Genomic DNA, 22,544 nt, shown 5'->3' on the forward strand with positions numbered 1-22,544 from the left:
CAACCGTTGGTGTCGCCAGCTCCTCACCACCACGCGGCTACCGCGGCTGCTACCACCGCTGCCTTCCCGCACCTCGTCCGAGCGGGTCCCCCATCGGCAATTGCGAAGAGAGAGAGAGAGACGCGCAGTTTGCACCGACCGACGACGAACGCCGCCTCTGCGCACGAAAACCGACACGTCGTCGTCATCGTCTCAACGTTGTCGCTCCCTGAGTAGTTCCATGGCTTCGTCTTCGGGCAGGCGGGAGAGAGATGAGCGAGAGCTCGTTACCCGCCAAGGCACGCCGATGCCCCAGTCTGGCACGCCCCCGCGTAGATGCGGGCTGAATGATTACTTTTGCCAAACGTCAAGGGAACCGAGTAACAGAAGCAAAAACAAAAACAGAAAAATCCACGGAAACGGAGTCCTCCCCTTCGCCGCCGCCGCCGTCGTCGTCGTCATCATCATCATCGTCACTTCCCATCTCCCATGCTGCCCGCCCGCCTCTCCTTGCTCAAGGCGCCCTCTTTGCCACGGCCGCCCTTGCCCGCCCCTAGCAGCGCCCGCTCTCCCACTTCCTCCTCTTCCTCCTGCGCCTCCTCGTCGCCACCGTCCTCTGTCACCTCCTCGCCGCACGAGCGGCACTTCCCGTGCGTGGCCAGGTGCGGCGCCCGCGGTGACACCAGCAACGAAGCCGCAGGGGACACTGGGGGAGGAGAGCAACCTCCTCCACCACCTCCACCATCGCCATCGCCCATCTCTATTGCCTGCATCCGTGTCACGCCCTTCTTCTTCCTGCCGGCCTTGTCCTGCGCTTCTAAGACCACGACGCACCGCCCCGGAAGCACTCCGTTTGGCCGCCCCGCGCAAGCCGAGCTCCGGCTGCCACCACCGCAGCCACCGCCACCGCCGGAACCGCCGCCGTCACCGTAGCTGCCGCCGCGGGTGAGTTCGGCCCTGCCGCGGGCCGGGTGGCACGAGCAGTCGCAGCGGCAGCTGCAGCAGGCTGCGGCCCTGTCGTCGGGGGCCGAGCGCGTTGAGTCGCTCCGCACTGCCGAGAGGGGCGGCTCGCGGAGGTTGACATTCCTTCGCGTGCTGCAGAATAACGGCCCCAGCCAGTACTTGATGGGGATGTAGAAGAGCTCAATGAGGTTGAGGAAGAGGCAGATCTGGGCGGGGCGAGAGAGAGAGATGGTTACGTCGCGACTTAAGCAATGAGGAGCTCTGATTGTTTAGCGAGAAAGACGATCACGTCACGACTTAAGCACGTGGCTTTTACATTGAGACACTCTGATTGGTTGGTGAGAAAGACGGCGACGTCACGACTTTAGCACGTGGCTTTTAACATTGAGACGTGGCTGAATACACAGAGTGGCCAAAAAGTCAGGACAAGTAGGATTATTATATTGGGTGGCCCTAAATGAGGACAAGTAGGGTTCTTGTTATACAGATGGCCTAAAACTGAGGACGAGATGGGTTCTTGTTATACAAAATGACCTAAAAGTGAGAACAAGATGGGTTCTTGTTATACAAGATGGCCTAAAAGTGAAGACAAGATGGGTTATTGTTATACAAAATGGCCTAAAAGTGAGGACGAGATGGGTTTTTGTTATACAGGATGGCCTAAAAGTGAGGACAAGATGGGTTATTGTTATACAAGATGGCCTAAAAGTGAGGACAAGATGGGTTATTGTTATTATTATACAGGATGGCCCAAATCTCAGAATTTTTGGGGGCAAGTGCTCTTCGCGAGTAGCAGCACCTAAAAAGGCTGGCACGGCACACGAGAGGGTGGTTGGCCAGCACCACGCCCCAGCAGTGACGTCTACTACACACCACACCCAGGCACTCATAGGAATCGGGGGCCGAGTTGACCTCCGAGGAAGCCCGGCAGCTCTGAGCGAATGTCCGAGTGTCGGCATCTTGTCACCTCTCATGCACCCAGCTACTCTCGCCGTCGTAGCCGTAAGCCAATGCGGCGGGTTACACAACGACCCCCTCCTGACTCTCCCCCCCACCCCCACCCCTGTGCCACCCCCCTGGGCGACTGGCACCGACTTTGCACAAATGGCTGCCAAGAAGTCGGAGGCCACCTAAAAGCTCGCCGAACCGGTTAAGGCAGCGGCCGCGTGACGATGACTTCACGGTGCCGGCTGTTGCGTTACCTGCATATGCATGGGCTTGTGTGTGTGAGTGTGTGTGAGTGTGTGTTTTTCTGTGTGTTTGTGTCTCTGTGTGTGTGTGTGTCTAAAGGGGAGCGGTTAGTGCGCTGCTGCGCTGTGAATCCGGCGGCCCAAGTTGGATTCATAGCAGTGACGCGGTCCTGGGCCTCCCCTATGTCTATTCGGCCTCAAATGAGTACCTGGTGCGGTGTGTAGTAAACATCGCCACTGTGGAGACAAAGGCAGCCAGGCGTGGTGCTGGCCACCCACCACCCCCTAGTGTGCCACAGTGCCGGCCTTCATAGGTGCTACTCACTAACAGCACTTGCGCTAAAGAGTCTATTAAGGCTACACGGGGGGATCTTTATCTTTGCATGTCCGCGTGTTTCCCTGATGGCTGCTGATGATGGTTACCAAGGCTGCGTTGGCAGCGGGTTTAACGACACGACATTTATATATTTACACGATCTATCACAAAAAAACATCTATTATGGATTAACAACACACAAACTTGTGGAAAAACATGCAAACAAACATGGTCTGATAATAGATGACATTGTCTTTGAAACCGATTGGCCTACACCAGAGACAGCAGCCTTCTTTATGGCCTTGTCTCACCACCATTGTCAGACCAGAGAACAGTTCCAAAAGGCGAACAGCACATTATCAGAGCCTGCTGGTTTGCATGCTTTGCCACAAGTACGTGCGGTTACTGCGGGTGCCGCTCTGATGTTGGTGCCCGAAAACGGAAATGTCCGAAGTACGAATGGACAAACGGGCGATCTGACGGTCCGACGGACGGGCGATCGGGCGCTCGCACGCCGTTTGGACGGACGATCGGCCAATCGGACAAGCGAACGGAGAAAAAAAAGAGAAAATGGCCGATCGGAGACACACAAACGACAGCCGGTCAGACAGAGGCGGTGGCACGGATCCGCCGGACGGCCGGCCGGACGGACGGACAGACGGACGGACGTCCGAGCACTCACCCCGGACACCGTGAGCATGAAGATGATGAAGACGGTCTTCTCGGAGGGGCGCGACACGAAGCAGTCGACCGAGTTGGGGCACGGGGCCACCGAGCACTGGGCCACCATGGGCAGGATGAGGCCCAGGGGCGAGCAGAACCTCCAGAAGAGGTAGGCGGAGCCCACCTCGACGACCACTCGGCATATCACGCTCAGCTGGTAGGTCCAAACCAGGCCCCCCTCCATCTTGTCCAGGTCCTCACGGCCTGTGGGTGGGGGTGGGGGAGACATTGAGAAGGGGAACACGAGAAGAAAGAAACGCAAAACAGAGAGAGATGGAGAACAAGAGAGAGAGAGATGGATACATTGAAGAGAGAGGTGGATACACTAGACAAAGGTGGATACATGAGAGAGAGAGATGGGGAACAAGAGATAGATTCACACACTAGAGAGATGGGGAACACGAGATAGATTGACACACTAGAGAGATGGATACACGAGAGAGAGAGAGAGAGATTGATACACGAGAGAGAGAAGGGGATCACAATACGAGAGATGGATACATGAGAGAGAGATGGGAAACAAGAGAGAGATATTTTGATACACGAGAGATGGGGAGCAAGAGAGAGATGATACACGAGAGAGAGAGAAGGAGGTTCACAATACGAGAGATGGATACATGAGAGAGAGAGATGGGGAACACAAGACAAGAAATATGATGCTGCCAACAATTTCCCAAGCTCTGCGGGCCTCTATGTGGTGGCAGTGCCAGATTATCCCCGAAGCAAAAGTAGCTACAAATGCTACGGGCCCCGCACTTTCAAGGGCCCCGCGCTAAATGCTTTCACGCTATCAATTCCGGTTCAGTGATTCTGCACTTACTATAGTACTATACCGCCTTCAACTTTAATGAACGACTGGTTGTATAGCAAATGACAAAATACAATCACTTTACTATGCAAGTAAAAAATTTGTGTTTTAATATTTACGTGTTTTTTTTATGTATGCCCCCTTTATAACAACATTTGCTACAGGCCCCGCACAAGCTTCATCCGGCACTGCGTGGTGGGAGTGAACCGGGTCGCCCGGATAGAACCTCACGCGTCGCGAGCGGGTGACGGGTTGGCGAGTTGTGGAGGGGGGGGGGGGTCAGAGGGAGCAACGCTCGATCTCCCGCGGCCGTCACCTTTGAACTTGTTCCGGAATCGTCGCGCCGCCACGTGCATGAGCACGAGCATTGTGGGCGTGGACACGAGCACCAGCTGGATGGCCCAGAAGCGGATGTGCGACACGGGGAAGAAGTAGTCATAGCACACGGTCCTAGGGTGGGGGTGGGGCGGGGGGCAAGGAGGGACAGAGGTCGCAAACGGGTTTTGATTCCTTACCTGTACCCGTACCCGGCCGCCCCAGGGTCGCAAATGGGTACCCGTACCCGGCCGGTACGGGTAGCCGTTCCCTACCCGTAACCGTACCCTACCCGAAATGAGTGACAAACGGTTACTCACCAGTGACTCACGGCCTACCCGTACCCGTACGCTACCCGAAATGAGTGACAAACGGCCTACCCGTACCCTACCCGAAATGAGTAACAAACGGTGACTCACCAGTGACTCACTGCCTACCCGTGCCCGTACCCGGCCGCACCAGGGTCGCAAACGGCTACCCGGCTACCCGTACCCGGCTGGGTACGGGTAGCCAGGTATCGGCTAGGGTACGGGTATCGGGTACCCGGTTGCGACCTCTGGCGAGGACGTGAGGAGGGGCAGATAGACAGAGTTCAGGAGGAGGCGGGGTTGGGAGCGATGGTGGGCGACGGCTGTCTGGGTGTTTGGCGGGGCAACCTGGGCAGTTGGCTGGGCTAGCTCAGTGGTGGGCGGGGCAACCTGGGCAGTGGGCGGGGATAGTCCAGTGGTGGGCGGGTCTAACTGAGTGGTGGGCGGGGCCACCTGAGTGGTGGGCGGGTCTAACTGGGTGGTGCAGTAGCACAAATAACAACACTGGTTAATTGCGTGCCTATGCAGGTTACCATGTGTTGATTAACTGTGCCTAATCCAAGCGGTATTATGTGCTGCATGTTCTCCAATTTCCTCCCAAAGCTAAAACCCTCACACAAAGACCAAGAGCCCCCGTATCAGGTACTCGTTTAAGGCTGAGTCGACCTAGTGGAGGCCCAGGACCGGTTCAAATAATCGTCACCGGTGTTGGCCGTGAGCAGGAATCGAACTCGGGTCGCCGGGATTGTAGCACAATGTAGCGCTAACCACTACACTACCTTTCGATTTAAAGCTTTCGTGGCTCCAGGGATTCATCTTCTTGGTTCTTTCGGTAAAGTCACGTAGAAGGGAAGTAATAAAATAATAAAAATAAAACATAATAAAATAATTCTCACGACGTTTCGGCCACAACGCAAGCAGCCGTCCTCAGGTGAAGACCAGGTCTGACAGGGAGACGCTGTCTCCCTTCTACGTGACTTTACCGAAAGAACCAAGAAGACACTACACTACCGCTCCCCACCAAACTGGGATGCCACACACAGCAGCAGCAGCAACAACAACATCGCCCCTCAACTGCAAAAAAATAAACTTGGCAGGACACTCGTAAATAACAAAACACAGTCTTGGGACTCATTGCCTACCTTTCATATACTTTACACTCCTATCGTGTTTGTGTGTTCTTTGTTATTTCTGACCCCGTGCCCCAACTGGGACATCTGTGACTAAAAACAAGAGTTTCATTGATCATCCGATTGCTCCAGGATGAAGAAAAGATTAATCATTCGGATACATCTTCCCTGGACGAATAAGTAAATATAAACAGAGTCGTTTGTATTCCACTATGAGTTGGCCATTAATGATGCACGCTGCCAGGGACGGCTACCAACAATTGGCACAAGCATCTACATTGTGGAAAGTGTAAACCGGAGTACAGACAGTCCTCGACTTGTGAACACCCATACTTACGAACGCCCGCTCTTACGAACGCCACCCGCATTTACGAACACCACCCGTATTTACAAACGCCACCAGTACTTACCTGCACTTACCAATGCCCGCACTTACGAACGCCACCCGTGCTTACGAACGCCAGACTTACAAACGCCCACACTTATGAACACCCGTATCTACGAACACCCGTACTTATGAACGCCACCCGTGCTTACGAACACCATCCGTACTTACGAACGCCCGTACTTATGAACACCCACACTTACGAATACCCGTACTTATGAACGCCACCCATACTTATGAACGCCACCCATACTTACGAACACCATCCATACTTACGAACGCCTGCACTTATGAACACCCGCACTTACGAATGCCAGACTTACGAATGCCCAGCACTTACAAACGCCCGCACTTACGAACACCCTGCACTTACTTACGAACCAATTTCCATGAAAAAAAAGAAAAGGGCAAAAAAACATCAACTAAAAAAACCCTCCAAATTGCGACAAATAAAAGGCGGAACTATTTTGCTCAGAGGAGCAATCCTCCGCCAGATGCAGTGAGTCAGCCTCGTGGGGTTGGGGTCGTCATGGGGGTCAGGTTGAGTGATGCTTTCTCTGTGTGCGTGTGTGTGTGCCATGTATGTGTGGCGTGTGTGTGTGTGGCGTGTGTGTGTGTGGCGTGCGTGTGGCACGTGTGTGTGTGGCGTATGTGGCGTGTATGTGTGTGTGTGTGGCGTGTGTGTGGCACGTGTGTGTGTGGCGTGTGTGTGTGCCGTGTGTATGTGTGGCGCATGTGGCGTGTATGTGTGTGGCGTGTATGTGTGTGGCGTGTATGTGTGTGGCGTGTGGCGTGAGTGTGTGCCGTGTGTATGTGTGGCGCATGTGGCGTGTATGTGTGTGGCGTGTGTGTGTGGCGTGTGGTATGTGTGTGTGCCGTGTGTGTGTGGCGCGTGTATGTGTGTGGCGTGTGGCATGTGTGTGTGGCGTGTGTGTGGCAAGGAAGCGTGACCGCTGCTGCACATCGCATGCTCCCGCTTGCGTACTTGCATCCCGGCTGCCGCGTGTTGCACTCGAACTCCTTCTGCTCGTCCGAGTAGACCTTGTCCGCCACGGCGACGAGCACCAGCAGCCGGAAGATGAGCAGCACCGACAGCCAGACCTGCGCAGCGCACGCGGCGGACAGCGACGTCGACGATTGCCCGTTGAACAACGGCAATAGAACGTGATTGGGGCTACATAGACGATGCCAATTGGACAACGCCGATACCACGTGGTTGGGGGTACATAGACGATGCCAATTGGACAACGCTGATACCACGTGGTTGGGGACACGGACGATTCCCATTGGACAACGCTGATAGCACGTGGTTGGGGCTACATAGACGATGCCCATTGGACAACGCCGATACCACGTGGTTGGGGCTACATAGACGATGCCCATTGGACAACGCTGATACCACGTGGTTGGGAGACACGGACGATTCCCATTGGACAACGCTGATAGCACGTGGTTGGGGCTACATAGACGATGCCCATTGGACAACGCCGATACCACGTGGTTGGGGCTACATAGACGATGCCCATTGGACAACGCCGATAACACGTGGTTGGGAGACACGGACGATGCCCATTGGACAACGCCGATAACACGTGGTTGGGAGACACGGACGATGCCCATTGGACAACGCCGATAACACGTGGTTGGGAGACACGGACGATGCCCATTGGACAACGCCGATAACACGTGGTTGGGAGACACGGACGATGCCCATTGGACAACGCCGATAACACGTGGTTGGGGCTACATAGACGATTCCCATTGGACAACGCCGATAACACGTGGTTGGGAGACACGGACGATGCCCATTGGACAACGCCGATAACACGTGGTTGGGGCTACATAGACGATTCCCATTGGACAACGGCTGATACCACGTGGTTGGGGACACGGATGATTCCCATTGGACAACGATGATACCACGTGGTTGGGAGACATGGACGATTCCCATTGGACAACGCTGATAGCACGTGGTTGGGGGTACATAGACGATGCCCATTGGACAACGCTGATAGCACGTGGTTGGGGCTACATAGACGATTCCCATTGGACAACACCGATAACACGTGGTTGGGGGTACATTGACGATGCCCATTGGACAACACCGATAGCACGTGGTTGGGGACACAGGGATACTTTAAACGAATTTTTATTTTTTATTTTACCAGGTGAGGCCAACTTGAGACTACGTAGCTCATTCTAACAAGCGACCCTATCACAAATGATGACTCAATCAAGTGGGCTTATCATCGTCAGCATCATCATTACGTGGGAATGTATAGCAGCAGCCCAATACTCTTAGCGCGTGGTGACGTTGATTCCAAATGTGTAGGGAAATCCCGGAGGGACCCATAGAGAAATCCACGCGACCAGGTGTATAGAGAGAGACACTCAAACTCCAGACATCGTCAGGGTCGGGATCGAACCCACGACTTCCTGTATACCAAGCGAGGTCGTTAACATCTCCTGGCCACCGTGATGATGATGAGAGAGAGAGACGCAAACTCCAAATATACAGCAGCAGGCGTCATCGGGGTCGGGATCGAACCCATGACCTCCTGTATACCAGGCGAGGTCGTTAACATCTCCTAGCCACCGTGATGATGATGATGAGAGAGGGAGACGCAAACTCCAAATATACAGCAGCAGACATCATCAGGGTCGGGATCAAACCCACGACCTCCTGCACACCAGGCGAGGTAGCTAACATCTCCTAGCTACCGTGATAATGATGAGAAAGACATACACATTCCAAATATACAGCAGCAGCAGGCATCAGGGTCTGGATCGAACCCACGACCTCCTGAATACCAGGCGAGGTCGTCAACATCTCGACAAAAGGAACGAACCTTTCCGACTGCCGTTTCATACTTGGCCACATTCTTAAGGACATCGTTGAGCAGGCTCCAACTCATGCTTGCGGCAATCCGCGACGGGCAGGAATCTGCAACAGGAGGAGGAAGAATGGGCGTTCGCATCATCACCATCACCATTGGAATCATTTTTATCATCGGTAGAGCGCTGTCCACAATGGTGGTATCGTTAGCGGGACACGTGTGGTAGTGGCGGTAGTAGTAGGGGTAGTGGTGGTGGTAATAGTAGCGGTGGTTGTAGTGGTGGTAGTAGTAGTGGCGGGAGTAGTAGTTGTAGTAGGGATAGTAGTGGTAGTAGTAGTGGTAATGGTGGTAGTAGTGGTGGTAGTAGTGGTGGTAGTAGTAGTAGTGGTAGTAGTGTTAGTAGAGGGAGTAGTAATGGTAGTAGGGATAGTAGTAGTAGTGGTAGTAGTATTGGTGGTAGTAGTAGTAGTGGTAATAGTAGTAGTAGTGGTAGTCGTGGTAGTAGTAGTGGTAGTAGTGGTGGTAGTAGTGGTGGTAGTAGTCATAGTGGTAGTAGTGGTGGTAATAGTAATGGTGGTAATAGTAGTAGTGGTAAGAGTAGTAGTAGTAGGGGTAGTAGTAGTGGTGGTCGTAGTCGTAGTGGTAGTAGGGATAGTAGTGGTAATAATAGTAGTAGTAGTGGTAGTCGTGGTAGTAGTAGTGGTAGTAGTGGTAATAGTAGTGGTAGTAATAGTAGTGGTGGGAGTAGTAGTGGTAGTTAGTTGTAGTAGTGCTGTGTGTGTGTAGGGCTGTGTGTGTGAGGGCTGTGTGTGTATAGCGGTGTGTAAGTGTATTTTAGCCGCTCGGCGCTCTGCTTGTTGTGAGCGTCGATCCTCTGCCCTTAGTTGTGTGGCGAGTCTTTGGATATCTGCTGATGAATCTATGGGTCTCTATGTGGTGAGTTTATGGGTCTCTATGTGGTGAGTATATGGGTCTCTGTGTGAAGAGTCTGTGGGACTTTGTGAGTCTATGGCTCTCTGTGTGTGTCTATGGCTCTCTGTGTGAGTCTATGTGTCTCTGCGTGAGTCTATGGCTCTCTGTGTGAGTCTATGGCTCTCTGTGTGAGTATATGGCTCTCCGCGTGAGTCTATGGCTCTCCGTGTTAGTCTATGGCTCTCTGTGTGAATCTATGGGTCTCTGTGTAAGTCTACTGGTCTCTGTGTGAGTTTATGACTCTTTGCGTGGCGAGTCTATGGCTCTCTGAGTGAGTATGTGGCTCTCTGAGTGAGTTTATGGCTCTCTATGTGAGTTTATGGCTCTCTGTGCGGCGAGTCTATGGCTCTCTGTGTGAGTCTATGGCTCTCTGAGTGAGTCTGTGGCTCTCTGAGTGAGTCTATGGCTCTTCATGAGTCTATGGCTCTCTGTGTGAGTCTATGGCTCTCTGTGTGAGTCTATGGCTCTCTGTGTGAGTCTATGGCTCTCCGCGTGAGTCTATGGCTCTCCGTGTTAGTCTATGGTTCTCTGTGTGAATCTATGGGTCTCTGTGTAAGTCTACTGGTCTCTGTGTGAGTTTATGACTCTTTGCGTGGCGAGTCTATGGCTCTCTGAGTGAGTATGTGGCTCTCTGAGTGAGTTTATGGCTCTCTATGTGAGTTTATGGCTCTCTGTGCGGCGAGTCTATGGCTCTCTGTGTGAGTCTATGGCTATCTGAGTGAGTCTGTGGCTCTCTGAGTGAGTCTATGGCTCTTCATGAGTCTATGGCTCTCTGTGTGAGTCTATGGCTCTCTGTGTGAGTCTATGGGTCTCTGTATGAGTGTATGGGGCTCTGTGTGAGTCTATGGCTCTCTGTGTGAGTCTATGGCTCTCTGTGCGAGTCTATGGCTCTCTGTGCGAGTCTATGGCTCTCTGTGTGAGTCTATGTGTCTCTGCGTGAGTCTATGGATCTCTGCGTGAGTCTATGGCCCTCTGTGTGAGTCTATGGGTCTCTGCGTGAGTCTATGGGTCACTGCGTGAGTCTATGGATCTCTGCGTGAGTTTATGTCCCTCTGTGTGATTCTATGGGTCTCTGCGTGAGTCTATGGGTCTCTGTGTGAGTCTATGGGTCTCTGCGTGAGTCTATGGTTCTCTGTATGAGTCTATGGCTCTCTGTGTGAATCTATGTGTCTCTCTGTGAGTCTATGGCTCTCTGCGTGAGTCTATGGCTCTCTATGTGAGTCTATGGTTCTCTGTGTGAGTCCATGGCTCTCTGTATGAGTCTATGGCTCTCCGCGTGAGTCTATGACTCTGTGAGTCTATGGCTCTCTGTGTGAGTCTATGGCTCTCTGTGTGAGTCTATGGCTCTCTGCGTGAGTCTATGGCTCTCCGTATGAGTCTATCGCTCTCTGCGTGAGCTATGGCTCTCTGTGTGAGTCTAGATATGACACTCAAGAACCCGGTTTGAACTCAGGTGGGTCCAGTCTGAACCCGCCACCGCATTGTCTACGGGACGGCCACCGTGACAAAGCAGTCTCGTCTCTGGCATCGTTGTTTCTCGTCTGTTAAATCCTTTATATTAAGTTCACTTGCTTGCTTGCGCGCTTACGACCGTGCAAATCTTTCGGTCGTTTTTTAACCCACTTCCCGTGATCCAATCGAGCTGACATTTTCCACACAGACTCGTTGTGCGTGACAATTTATTTTCGTGAAATTTTTTTTCCAAAATTTTACACTTTTTAGGAAAAAATAAAGTATATTTAATTACCAATTGCTTAATGGTGGCAGGCAATCATCTGACTCATATGTGGCAGCCATCTCAAGCCAGAGGACGAGAGGACTCTAGCCGCCACGCATATAAAGGATTTATAGTGAAAAACTTTGTTTTTACGGGTTAATTTTTTTTCTCTTGCCAACCAACAGCTCCGAGTCGACCGTTCCCACAATTCCCCCCACTTCCCACTACGGGAAATGGGCGGTCCGTGACGCCATTTGCAAGAAGGCCGCTGCTGCTGTTGTTGTTAGCTGTTGTTGGCTGTTGTTGTTAGCTGTTGTTAGCTGTTGTTGGCTGTTGTTAGCTGTTGTTGTTAGCTGTTGTTGTTGGCTGTTGTTGGCTGTTGTTAGCTGTTGTTAGTTGTTGTTGTTAGCTGTTGTTGTTAGCTGTTGTTGGCTGTTGTTGGCTGTTGTTGTTAGCTGTTGTTGGCCGTTGTTGTTAGCTGATGTTCGCTGTTGTTAGCTGTTGTTGTTAGCTGTTGTTGGTTGTTGTTGGCTGTTGTTAGCAGCGGCAGCGCCAGCACCACTGGTCTCAAATTACACATTTCTATGGCCGGGGAAATTCCATCCATAATTAATGCGACCTGATTTGACTGTTGCTGCTCGGGCACATGGCCAACACATTTCATGTTCTCGTCACCATGGAGACCGGTCATCACCGTGGAGACCCATCATCACCATGGAGACCGGTCATCACCATGGAGACCGGTCATCACCGTGGAGACCGGTCATCGCCATGGAGACCGGTCATCACCATGGAGACCGGTCATCACCGTGGAGACCGGTTATCACCATGGAGACCGATCATCACCATAGAGACCGGTCATCACCGTGCTAACCGCTGCACCACCGCTCACCAAAGGTCCCCCATGTAGCCTCTGATAGGCGGTAAGGGCAAGTGCTGTGAGCGAGTAGTGAGCTATGAAGGCTGGTACGGCACACGAGGGGGTGGGTGGCCAGCACCACGCCCGGCCGCCTTTGTCTCCCTATACACACGCAGACAACACGCACACACAGCGACTATAGATACAGACAGAGAGAGAGACACACTCACCCACAGACTTAGAGAGAGACACTCACATATACTTAGAGACACACTCACACAGATCTATACTTAGAGAGACACATACACTCACACAGACTTAGAGACACACTCACACAGACTATATACACACAGACAACACACTCACACAGACTATAGATACAGACAGAGAGAGAGACACACTCACACACAGACTTAGAGAGAGACACTCACATATACTTAGAGACACACTCACACAGATATATACTTAGAGAGACACATACACTCACACAGACTTAGAGACACACTCACACAGATATATACTTAGAGAGACACATACACTCACACAGACTTAGAGACACACTCACACAGACTATATACACACAGACAACACACTCACATAGACTATAGATACAGACAGAGAGAGACACACACTCACACACAGACTTAGAGAGACACACAATCACACACTCACACAGACAACACGCTCACATAGACAATATATACAGACAGACTTAGAGAGACACACACTCTCACACATACTTAGAGACACACACACACAGACACACACACTCACACAAACTATACATACACACACACACAGCGACTGCATACATATACAAAGTTAGAAAGACACAAGACAAAGATCCCCCGTGTAGCCTTAACAGACTGTTGGGGCAAGTGCTGTTAGCGAGTAGCACCTATGAAGGCCGGAACGGCACACGAAGGGGTGGGTGGCCAGTACCACGCCCGGCCGCCTTTGTCTCCCTAGTGGCGATGTTCACTACACACCGCACCAGGTACTCATTTGAGGCTGAGTCGACACACACAGACACACACACAATAGGGCAATGAGTGTACACGTGTGCGTGTGTGATCACTCAGGGTGTGGTTATATCTCGTATTACTCTCGGTGTATGTGTTGTGTGTGTGTAGTGTTGTGTGTGTGTGTAGTCGGTGTGTGTGTGCTGTGTGTGAGTGCTGTGTGTGTGTAGTTTTGTGTGAGTGTAGTGTGTGTGTAGTGTGTGTGTGAGTAGTGTTGTGTGTGTGTAGTGCTGTGTGTCTGTGTGTAGTGTTGTGTGTGTGTAGTGTTGTGTGTGTGTAGTGTTGTGTGTGTAGTGTTGTGTGTGTGTAGTGCTGTGTGTGTTGTGTAGTGTGTGTGTAGTGTTGTGTGTGTGTAGTGTTGTGTGTGTGTGTAGTATTGTGTGTGTAGTGTTGTGTGTGTGTAGTGTGTGTGTAGTGTTGTGTGTGTGTAGTGTTGTGTGTGTAGTGTTGTGTGTGTCGTTTTGTGTGAGTGTGTGTGTGTAGTGTCCGTGTGTCTGTGTGTAGTGTGTGTGTGTGTAGTGTTGTGTGTGTGTGTGTAGTGTTGTGTGTGTGTAGTGTCTGTGTGTCTGTGTGTAGTGTGTGTGTGTGTGTAGTGTTGTGTGTGTGTAGTGCTGTGTGTGTGTGTGTAGTGCTGTGTGTGTGTAGTGCTGTGTGTGTAGTGTTGTGTGTGTAGTGTAGTGTGTGTGTGTAGTGTAGTGTGTGTAGTGTAGTGTGTGTGTGTAGTGTGTGTGTGTAGTGCTGTGTGTGTAGTGCTGTGTGTGTGTAGTGCTGTGTGTGTGTGTAGTGCTGTGTGTGTGTAGTGCTGTGTGTGTGTGTGTAGTGTTGTGTGTGTGTGTAATGTTGTGTGTGTAGTGCTGTGTGTAGTATTGTGTGTGTGTGTAGTGTGTGTGTAGTGCTGTGTGTGTAGTGCTGTGTGTGTGTAGTGCTGTGTGTGTAGTGCTGTGTGTGTGTAGTGTGGTGTGTGTGTAGTGCTGTGTGTAGTATTGTGTGTGTGTGTAGTGTGTGTGTGTAGTGCTGTGTGTGTAGTGCTGTGTGTGTAGTGCTGTGTGTGTGTGTAGTGTAGTGTGTGTGTAGTGCTGTGTGTGTGTAGTGCTGTGTGTGTGTAGTTCTGTGTGTGTGTAGTGCTGCGTGTGTGTAGTGCTGTGTGTAGTGTGTGTGTAGTGCTGTGTGTGTGTAGTGCTGTGTGTGTGTAGTGCTGTGTGTGTGTGTAGTGCTGTGTGTGTAGTGCTGTGTGTGTGTAGTGCTGTGTGTCTGTGTGTAGTGTGTGTGAGTGTAGTGTTGTGTGTGTGTAGTGTTGTGTGTGTGTAGTGTTGTGTGTGTGTAGTGTTGTGTGTGTGTGTAGTGCTGTCTGTGTGTAGTGTTGTGTGTGTGTAGTGTTGTGTGTGTAGTGTTGTGTGTCTGTGTGTAGTGTTGTGTGTGTAGTTTTGTGTGAGTGTAGTGCTGTGTGTGTAGTGTCTGTGTGTAGTGTGTGTGAGTGTAGTGTTGTGTGTGTGTAGTGTTGTGTGTGTGTAGTGTAGTGTGTGTGTAGTGTGGGTGTGAGTAGTGTTGTGTGTGTAGTGATGTGTGTGTGTAGTGTTGTGTGTGTGTAATGGTGTGTGTGTGTAGTGTAGTGTGTGTGTAATGTGGGTGTGAGTAGTGTTGTGTGTGTGTGTAGTCCTGTGTGTGTGTAGTGTTGTGTGTGTGTAATGTTGTGTGTGTGTGTAGTGTTGTGTGTGTGTAGTGCTGTGTGTGTAGTGTAGTGTGTGTGTAGTGTTGTGTGTGTGTAGTGCTGTGTGTAGTGTTGTGTGTGTAGTGCTATGTGTGTGTGTAGTGTTGTGTGTGTGTAGTGCTCTCTGTGTAGTGTAGTGTGTGTGTAGTGTTGTGTTGTGTGTGTGTAGTGCTGTGTGTGTGTAGTGTGGGTGTGAGTAGGGCTGTGTGTGTGTAGTGCTGTGTGTGTGTAGTGTTGTGTGTGTAGTTCTGTGTGTGTGTAGTGTTGTGTGTGTGTAATGGTGTGTGTGTGTGTAGTGTTGTGTGTGTGTAGTGCTGTGTGTGTAGTATTGTGTGTGTAATGGTGTGTGTGTGTAGTGCTGTGTGTGTGTAGTGTTGTGTGTGTGTAGTGCTGTGCGTGTGTAGTGTTGTGTGTGTGTAGTGCTGTGTGTCTGTGTGTAGTGCTGTGTCTGTTAGTGTCTGTGTGTTGTGTGTGTAGTGCTGTGTGTGTAGTGCTGTGTGTCTGTAGTGCTGTGTGTGTGTAGTGCTGTGTGTGTGTAGTGTGTGTCTCTCTCTAAGTCTGTGTGAGAGTGTCTCTGTGTGTGTGTATACAGTCTGTGTGAGTGTGAGTGTAGTCTGTGTGAGTGTTGTCTGTGTGTCTCTCTCTAAGTCTGTGTGAGTGTGTGTGTGTAGTGCTGTGTGTGTATAATGTGTGTGTATACTGTGTGTGTGTATACAGTCTGTGTGTCTGTGTGTGTAGTCTGTGTGTGTATATACTGTGTGTGTGTAGTGTGTGTGAGTGTGTATACTGTGTATATGTGTATACCGTGTGTGTGTAGTCTGTGTGTATATACACTGAGTGTGTGTGTAGTCTGTGTGAGTGTGTATACTGTGTGTATGTTTATACCGTGTGTGTGTAGTTTGTGTATATATACTGAGTCTGTGTGTAGTCTGTGTGTAGTCTGTGTGTATATATACTGAGTCTGTGTGTAGTCTGTGTGTGTATATATATACTGTGTGTGTGTAGTCTGTGTGTAGTCTGTGTGTATATATACTGAGTGTGTGTGTGTAGTCTGTGTGAGTGTGTGGACATATAAACACTCACAGTTTGTGTGTAGTCTGTGTGTGTATACTGTGTGTAGTCTGTGTGAATATACTGAGTGTGTGTATACTGTGTGTGTGTAGTCTGTGTGTATACACTGAGTGTGTGTGTGTAGTCTGTGTGAGTGTGTGGACATATAAACACTCACAGTCCAATTCACGTTTGCGACTCTTCAACACAGACCGGACAGGGCTCGTCCATGCCTCAGCTGCCTCTCGCTTCGTCTCCCCCCCACTCCCCCCCTCACTCTACCCCCCCCCCATTCCACCCCCACCCACTCTACCCCCCCCCCACTCCACCCCCCTCACTCTACCCCCCCACTTCACCCCCCCCCTCACTCTACCCCCCCCCACTCTACCCCCCCCCACTCTACCCCCCCTACTCTACCCCCCCCACTCTACCCCTTCCTACTCTACCCCCCCCACTCTGCCCCTCCCCTACTCTACCCCCCCCCACTCTACCCACCCACTCTACCCCCCCACTCTGCCCCTCCCCTACTCTACCCCCCCCCCACTCTGCCCCTACCCTCCTCCTCCTTCAAGCTCAGAGGCACCAGCGGCAGCTCCGCCCCGCCCCGCCCACGCCTGTGACGACTCACTGGGGGTGTGACCACCTGTGACGGTGATAGGCGTGTTGGCGTGTCTCTGCGTGTGGGCGTGTCTCTGCGTGTACCTGTGTGTGTGCGTGTGTGTCTGTGTGTGTATGTGTCTATGTGTGTGTGCGTGTGTGTCTATGTGTGTGTGTCTATGTGTGTGTGCGTGTGTGTCTATGTGTGTGTGTGTGCGTGTCTATGTGTATGTGCGTGTGTGTCTATGTGTGTGTCTATGTGCGTGTGTCTATGTGTCTGTGTGTGTGTATGTGCGTGTGTGTCGATGTGTGTGTGTATGTGTGTGTGTGTGTATGTGCGTGTGTCTATGTGTGTGCGTGTGTGTGCGTGTGTGTGTGTGTAGGCGTGTCTCTATGTGTACCTGTGTGCGTGTGTGTGTGTGCGTGTGTGTGTCTATGTGTGTGTATGTGTGTGTGTCTATGTGCGTGTGTCTATGTGTGTGTGTCTATGTGTGTGTGTGTATGTGCGTGTGTGTCTATGTGTGTGTGTCTATGTGCGTGTGTCTATGTGTGTGTGTGTGTATGTGCGTGTGTGTCTATGTGTGTGTGTGTGTGAGTGTGTATGTATGTGCGTGTGTGTCTATGTGCGTGTGTCTATGTGTGTGGGCGTGTCTCTGCGTGTGCCTGTGTGTGTGCGTGTGTGTCTATGTGTGTGTGTGTGTGTGTATGTGCGTGTGTGTCTACGTATGTGGGCGTATCTCTGCGTGTACCTGTGTGTGTGCGTGTGTGTCTATGTGTGTGTGCGTGTCTCTGCGTGTGCCTGTGTGTGTGCGTGTGTGTGCGTGTGTGTCTATGTGTGTGTGTGTGCGTGTGTGTCTATGTGTGTGTGTGCGTGTGTGTGCGTGTGTGTCTATGTGTGTGGGCGTGTCTCTGCGTGTACCTGTGTGTGTGCGTGCGTGTGTGTTCGTGTGTGTGCGTGTGTGTGCGTGTGTGTGCGTGTGTGTGCGTAGGCGTGTCTCTGCGTGTACCTGTGTGTGTGCGTGTGTGTGCGTGTGTGTCTATGTGTGTGCGTGTGTGTCTATGTGTGCGTGTGTGTCTATGTGCGTGTGTCTATGTGTGTGGGCGTGTCTCTGCGTGTACCTGTGTGTGTGCGTGTGTGTGCGTGTGTGCGCGTGTATGTGTGTAGGCGTGTCTCTGCGTGTACCTGTGTGTGTGCGTGTGTGTGCGTGTGTGTGCGTGTGTGTGCGTGTCTCTGCGTGTACCTGTGTGTGTGTGTGCGTGTGTGTGCGTGTATGTGTGTAGGCGTGTCTCTACGTGTACCTGTGTGTGTGTGCGTGTGTGTCTATGTGCGTGTGCGTGTGTGTGTCTATGTGCGTGTGTGTCTATGTGCGTGCGTGTCTATGTGCGTGCGTGTACGTGTATCTCTGCGTGTATGTGCGTGTGCGTGTGTATCTATGTGTGTGCGTGTGTCTCTACGTGTACCTGTGTGTGTGTGTGTGCGTGTGTGTGTATGTGCGTGTGTGTCTATGTGCGTGTGTGTATCTATGTGTGTGCGTGTGTCTCTGCGTGTACGTGTGTGTATGTGCGTGTGTGTATGTGTGTGTGTGCGTATGTGTCTATGTGCGTGTGTCTATGTGTGTGTGCGTGTCTCTGCGTGTAGCTGTGTGTGCGCGTGTGTATGTGCGTGTATGTGCGTGTACGTGAGTGTGTGCGTGTGTCTATGTGTGTGGGCGTGTGTTTCTGCGTGTACGTGTGTGTGTATGTGCGTGTGTCTATGTGTGTGCGTGTGTCTCTGCGTGTACCTGTGCGTGTGTGCGTGTTTGTGTCTATGTGCGGGCGTGTACGTGTGTGTGTGTGTGTATGTGCGTGCGTGTATGTGTGTGTGTGCGTGTACGTGTGTGTGCGTGTGTGTATCTATGTGCGAGTCTGTGCGTGTACGTGTGTGTTTGTCTTTTTGTGTGTCGATGTGCGTGTGTGTACGTGTGTGTGTGTGTGGCCTCAGGGTGCACATGGCCTGGCACAAGCGTCGTGGTGACGTCACCGCCACTTAGTGGCGAATGGCGGTTGTTGTTGTTGTTGTGTGTGGGGGGAGCGGTAGTGTAGCGGTTAGCGCTATGCTGTGCTATGAACCCGACGACCCGGGTTCGATTCCCGCTCACGGACAACACCGGTGACGATTATCTGAACCGGTCCTGGGCCTCCCCTAGGTCGACTCAGCCTCAAATTAGTACCTGGTGCGGTGTGTAGTGAACATTGTCACTGGGGAGACAAAGGCGGCCGGGCGTGGTGTTGGCCACCCACCCCCTCGTGTGCCGTGCCGGCCTTTATAGGTGCTCGCTAACAGCACTTGCCCCTACAGTCTGTCGAGGCTATATGGGGGATCTTTATCTTTGTTTGTGTGTGCATGTGTGTCTGTGTGTGTGGACGTGTGTCTGCGTGTGTCTGTGTGTGTCTGTGTGTGTACGAGTGGGTGTACGAGTGTGTGTGTCTGTGTGTGTACTTGTGGGTTTGTCTGTGTGTCCGGCAACATATCGCCATACCTCCTCATTGGTGCCGGACGGTAACGCTGTGGTGAGCAGTGCCGTGGGGGGGAGGGCCAATTGCAATTGGCCATTCCCCTCATGGCGTTTGTAGCCACCACAGCGGCCTAATTAGGCTCTGGACGGGTGCAAGGGGCTGGTAACCCCTCCACCTTCAATCCAAGTACCAGTAAACCACGTAATAAAAATCTCATTAAGCTTGTGCCGGAGGCCCTGGGGGGACAGGCATTTATGACGTCTCCTGGCCAAACCCCGTTTGGCGGAGCCAGGAGACTGAATCCTTACCCTCGAGGCTCCTCCAGAAACAGCAAAAAGTTACTGCGGGTGATCACGTGGAATGTTCGAACGCTCACTGCGGAGGAGAGGCTGCCACTCCTCTGTCGGGAGCTGGACCGGTACCGCCTGGATCTCTGTGGCATTTAGGAGGTCCGGTAGACTGGCTCTGGCTCCTGCCAACATGAGGGGTGGACAGTCCTCTACTCGGGGCAGGAGACTGCCAAACAACAGGAAGTGGGTCTTCTGAACAAAGCGTGGCAGTGAGGTGTGGGAAGCCGTAAGCCCCAGGCTACTTTGGGCTCGCCTTCCCATCAACCAGAGGTGGGGAGTGGTGGTCGTGGTTACTTATGCCCCCATCGAAGATGAAAATCCGTGGAGGGATGCAGGCAAGGATGATGAGTCAGATCCCTTGTATGACCTGTCACAGGTGCTGGCTAAAGTGGCCCCCTCGGGATAGAGTCATCTTGTTGGGTGACTTCAATGCCCGAGTTGGTCATGATGCTGGCACCTGGTCTGGAGTGATTGGAAGGCATGGGCCAGATCAGCTCAATAACAACGGTAGGAGGCTGCTAGATTTTTGTGCAGCCCATGGGCTTGTAATTACCAACACGCTGTTCTGGCATCGGCGCATCCACACAACATCATGGATGCATGCTAGGTCCAAGCAAGAATATCTGCTGGACTACATAGTGACGGAACAGTGGATGGGGTCCCATGTCCTTGACACCAGGGCCTACCGTGGAGCTGATCTGTCCACTGACCATCGACTTGTCATCTGTAAGATGCGCCAGCCATTCATCCACTTCAGTGGTGGGTGTCCACCCAGGACCCCATTCAAACCCAAAGTGGCCTGGTCTCAGCTAGTTTATGAAAGTTGCAAGCGAGAATTTCATCGTCCCCCACTCCTCCTGATGTCGAGGGGAAATGGGCGAGGTTTAGGACTGTGGCTCATGCTGCTGTAATGGCTGCTTTCGGTAGACGGTCCAGACCTCCCCAGAGACCCTGGCTGACAGAGGAGGTGTTCAGGATAGTTGAGAAAAAGCGACAGACACTACGCATCGGGCAGAGATGATCTCCCTAGCGAATGCTGAGGGTGGCGTTTGTGCACAAACTGCCCTACATGACATCATAACAACAGTCTGGACCACTGGACAGGTTTAGCAGGATTGGATGGATGCCCTGGTGGTCCCCCTCTTTAAGAAGGGGAACTACACAGACTGTAACAACTACAGGGGCATCTCACTCCTCAGTGTGACGAGAAAGGTCCTGGCAAGGATTATTCAACATCGCCATGCCAGGCACGCTGAGGAGAGGCTTGTGGAGCCCCAATGCAGCTTCAGGAAAGGGTGGTCCTGCACACATGCCATATTTTCTGTCCGTCTGCTACAGCAAAGGTGTAGGGAATTCCAACAAGACCTACATCTCTGCTTTATTGACCTGGTCAAAGCCTATGATACCACCAGTAGGCCTGGGCTCTGAGTTGTTCTTCGTGCTTTCGGGGTCCCTGACCCTCTGCTCACGATCATTAAGGACCTTCATGATGGTGAGCGGGTCTGGATAAAACTACATGGCCGGGAGTCAGAGCCATTCCCTGTTCACCTTGGGGTGCAACGTAGTGTGTAGTGTAGTGTGTATTGTAGTGTGTAGCGTAGTGCGTAGTGTAGTGTGTATTGTAGTGTATAGTGTAGTGTGTATTGTAGTGTATAGTGTGTAGTGTAGTGTATAGTGTAGTGTGTAGTGCATAGTGTAGTGTGTATTGTAGTGTGTATTGTAGTGTATAGTGTAGTGTGTATTGTAGTGTATAGTAGTGTGTAGTGTATAATGTAGTGTATTGTAGTGTGTAGTGTATATAATGTATAGTTGTAGTGTATAGTGTAGTGTGTATTGTAGTGTATAATGTAGTGTGTATTGTAGTGTAGTGTATAGTAGTGTGTAGTGTATAATGTAGTGTATTGTAGTGTGTAGTGTATATAATGTATAGTTGTAGTGTATAGTGTAATGTGTATTGTAGTGTATAATGTAGTGTGTATTGTAGTGTAGTGTATAGTAGTGTGTAGTGTATAATGTAGTGTATTGTAGTGTGTAGTGTATATAATGTATAGTTGTAGTGTATAGTGTAGTGTGTATTGTAGTGTATAATGTAGTGTGTATTGTAGTGTAGTGTATAGTAGTGTGTAGTGTATAATGTAGTGTATTGTAGTGTGTAGTGTATATAATGTATAGTGTAGTGTATAGTCTAGTGTGTATTGTAGTGTATAATGTAGTGTGTATTGTAGTGTAGTGTATAGTAGTGTATAATGTAGTGTATTGTAGTGTGTAGTGTATATAATGTATAGTGTAGTGTGTATAGTGTATGTATGTTGAACTTATTTCGCAACGTTCGTAAACAACCGTGCTGTGTTCTCGTTTTCCCAGAGGCGACTGCGAGGAAGGTGATGCCTCGCCTCAGGTGCGATCCTAAAGTGGTCATAACTCATGCTACACCCAGAATAACTCGATAAACACACTCGTGAAGACAAAGATCCCCCGTATAGCCTCGACAGACTGTTGGGGCAAGTGCTGTCGGCGAGGCCGGGACAGCACACGATCCGGGTTGGGTGGCCAAGACCACTCCCGACCGCCTTTGTATCCCCATTGCTGGCGACGTTTGCACACGGCCTTGGCAACCGCACTCGTTTAAGGCTGAGTAAACATAGGGGCTGCCCAGGACCGGTTCCGATATTCGTTACCGTGAGTGGGAATTTAGATTCGTGCACGGCCCTTGTTGAGCAGGAATTGAACTCGATTTTGCGATTCTCAGAATCGAAATGAGAATCTTTGAGTCGTACCGAAGAAATCCGATGAGCTATAAAGCGCTTTGTTTCCATAGC

General features: G+C 51.3%; 1 protein-coding gene across 1 annotated transcript; it reads right to left on the bottom strand.

The window, feature by feature from the left end:
- Positions 1–452: 452 nt before the first annotated feature.
- On the bottom strand, positions 453–16,535 carry LOC144949966 (gap junction beta-6 protein-like). The gene is made up of 6 exons (XM_078879956.1): positions 16,461–16,535; positions 8,967–9,061; positions 7,103–7,218; positions 4,296–4,429; positions 3,131–3,375; positions 453–1,148 (listed from the first exon to the last, which is right to left on the bottom strand). The coding sequence occupies exons 2-6, from the start codon at positions 9,030–9,032 to the stop codon at positions 453–455; spliced, it is 1,257 nt and encodes a 418-aa protein (XP_078736082.1). The 5' UTR covers positions 9,033–9,061; positions 16,461–16,535.
- Positions 16,536–22,544: the final 6,009 nt, after the last annotated feature.

This window comes from Lampetra fluviatilis, chromosome 55, assembly GCF_964198595.1.
Source record: "Lampetra fluviatilis chromosome 55, kcLamFluv1.1, whole genome shotgun sequence".
In the NCBI taxonomy this organism is placed as follows: Eukaryota; Metazoa; Chordata; class Hyperoartia; order Petromyzontiformes; family Petromyzontidae; genus Lampetra; species Lampetra fluviatilis.

What these genes read in the sequence shown, in the direction of transcription:
- LOC144949966 (XM_078879956.1), bottom strand. Translation starts at nt 9,032, where the DNA reads ATGAGTTGGAGCCTGCTCAACGATGTCCTTAAGAATGTGGCCAAGTAT. An exon ending in ACGCGGCAGCCGGGATGCAA is followed by an intron (nt 4,430 to 7,102) that starts GTACGCAAGCGG and finishes CCCCCACCCTAG; the next exon opens with GACCGTGTGCTATGACTACT. An exon ending in TCATGCTCACGGTGTCCGGG is followed by an intron (nt 1,149 to 3,130) that starts GTGAGTGCTCGG and finishes CGCCCCGCCCAG; the next exon opens with ATCTGCCTCTTCCTCAACCT.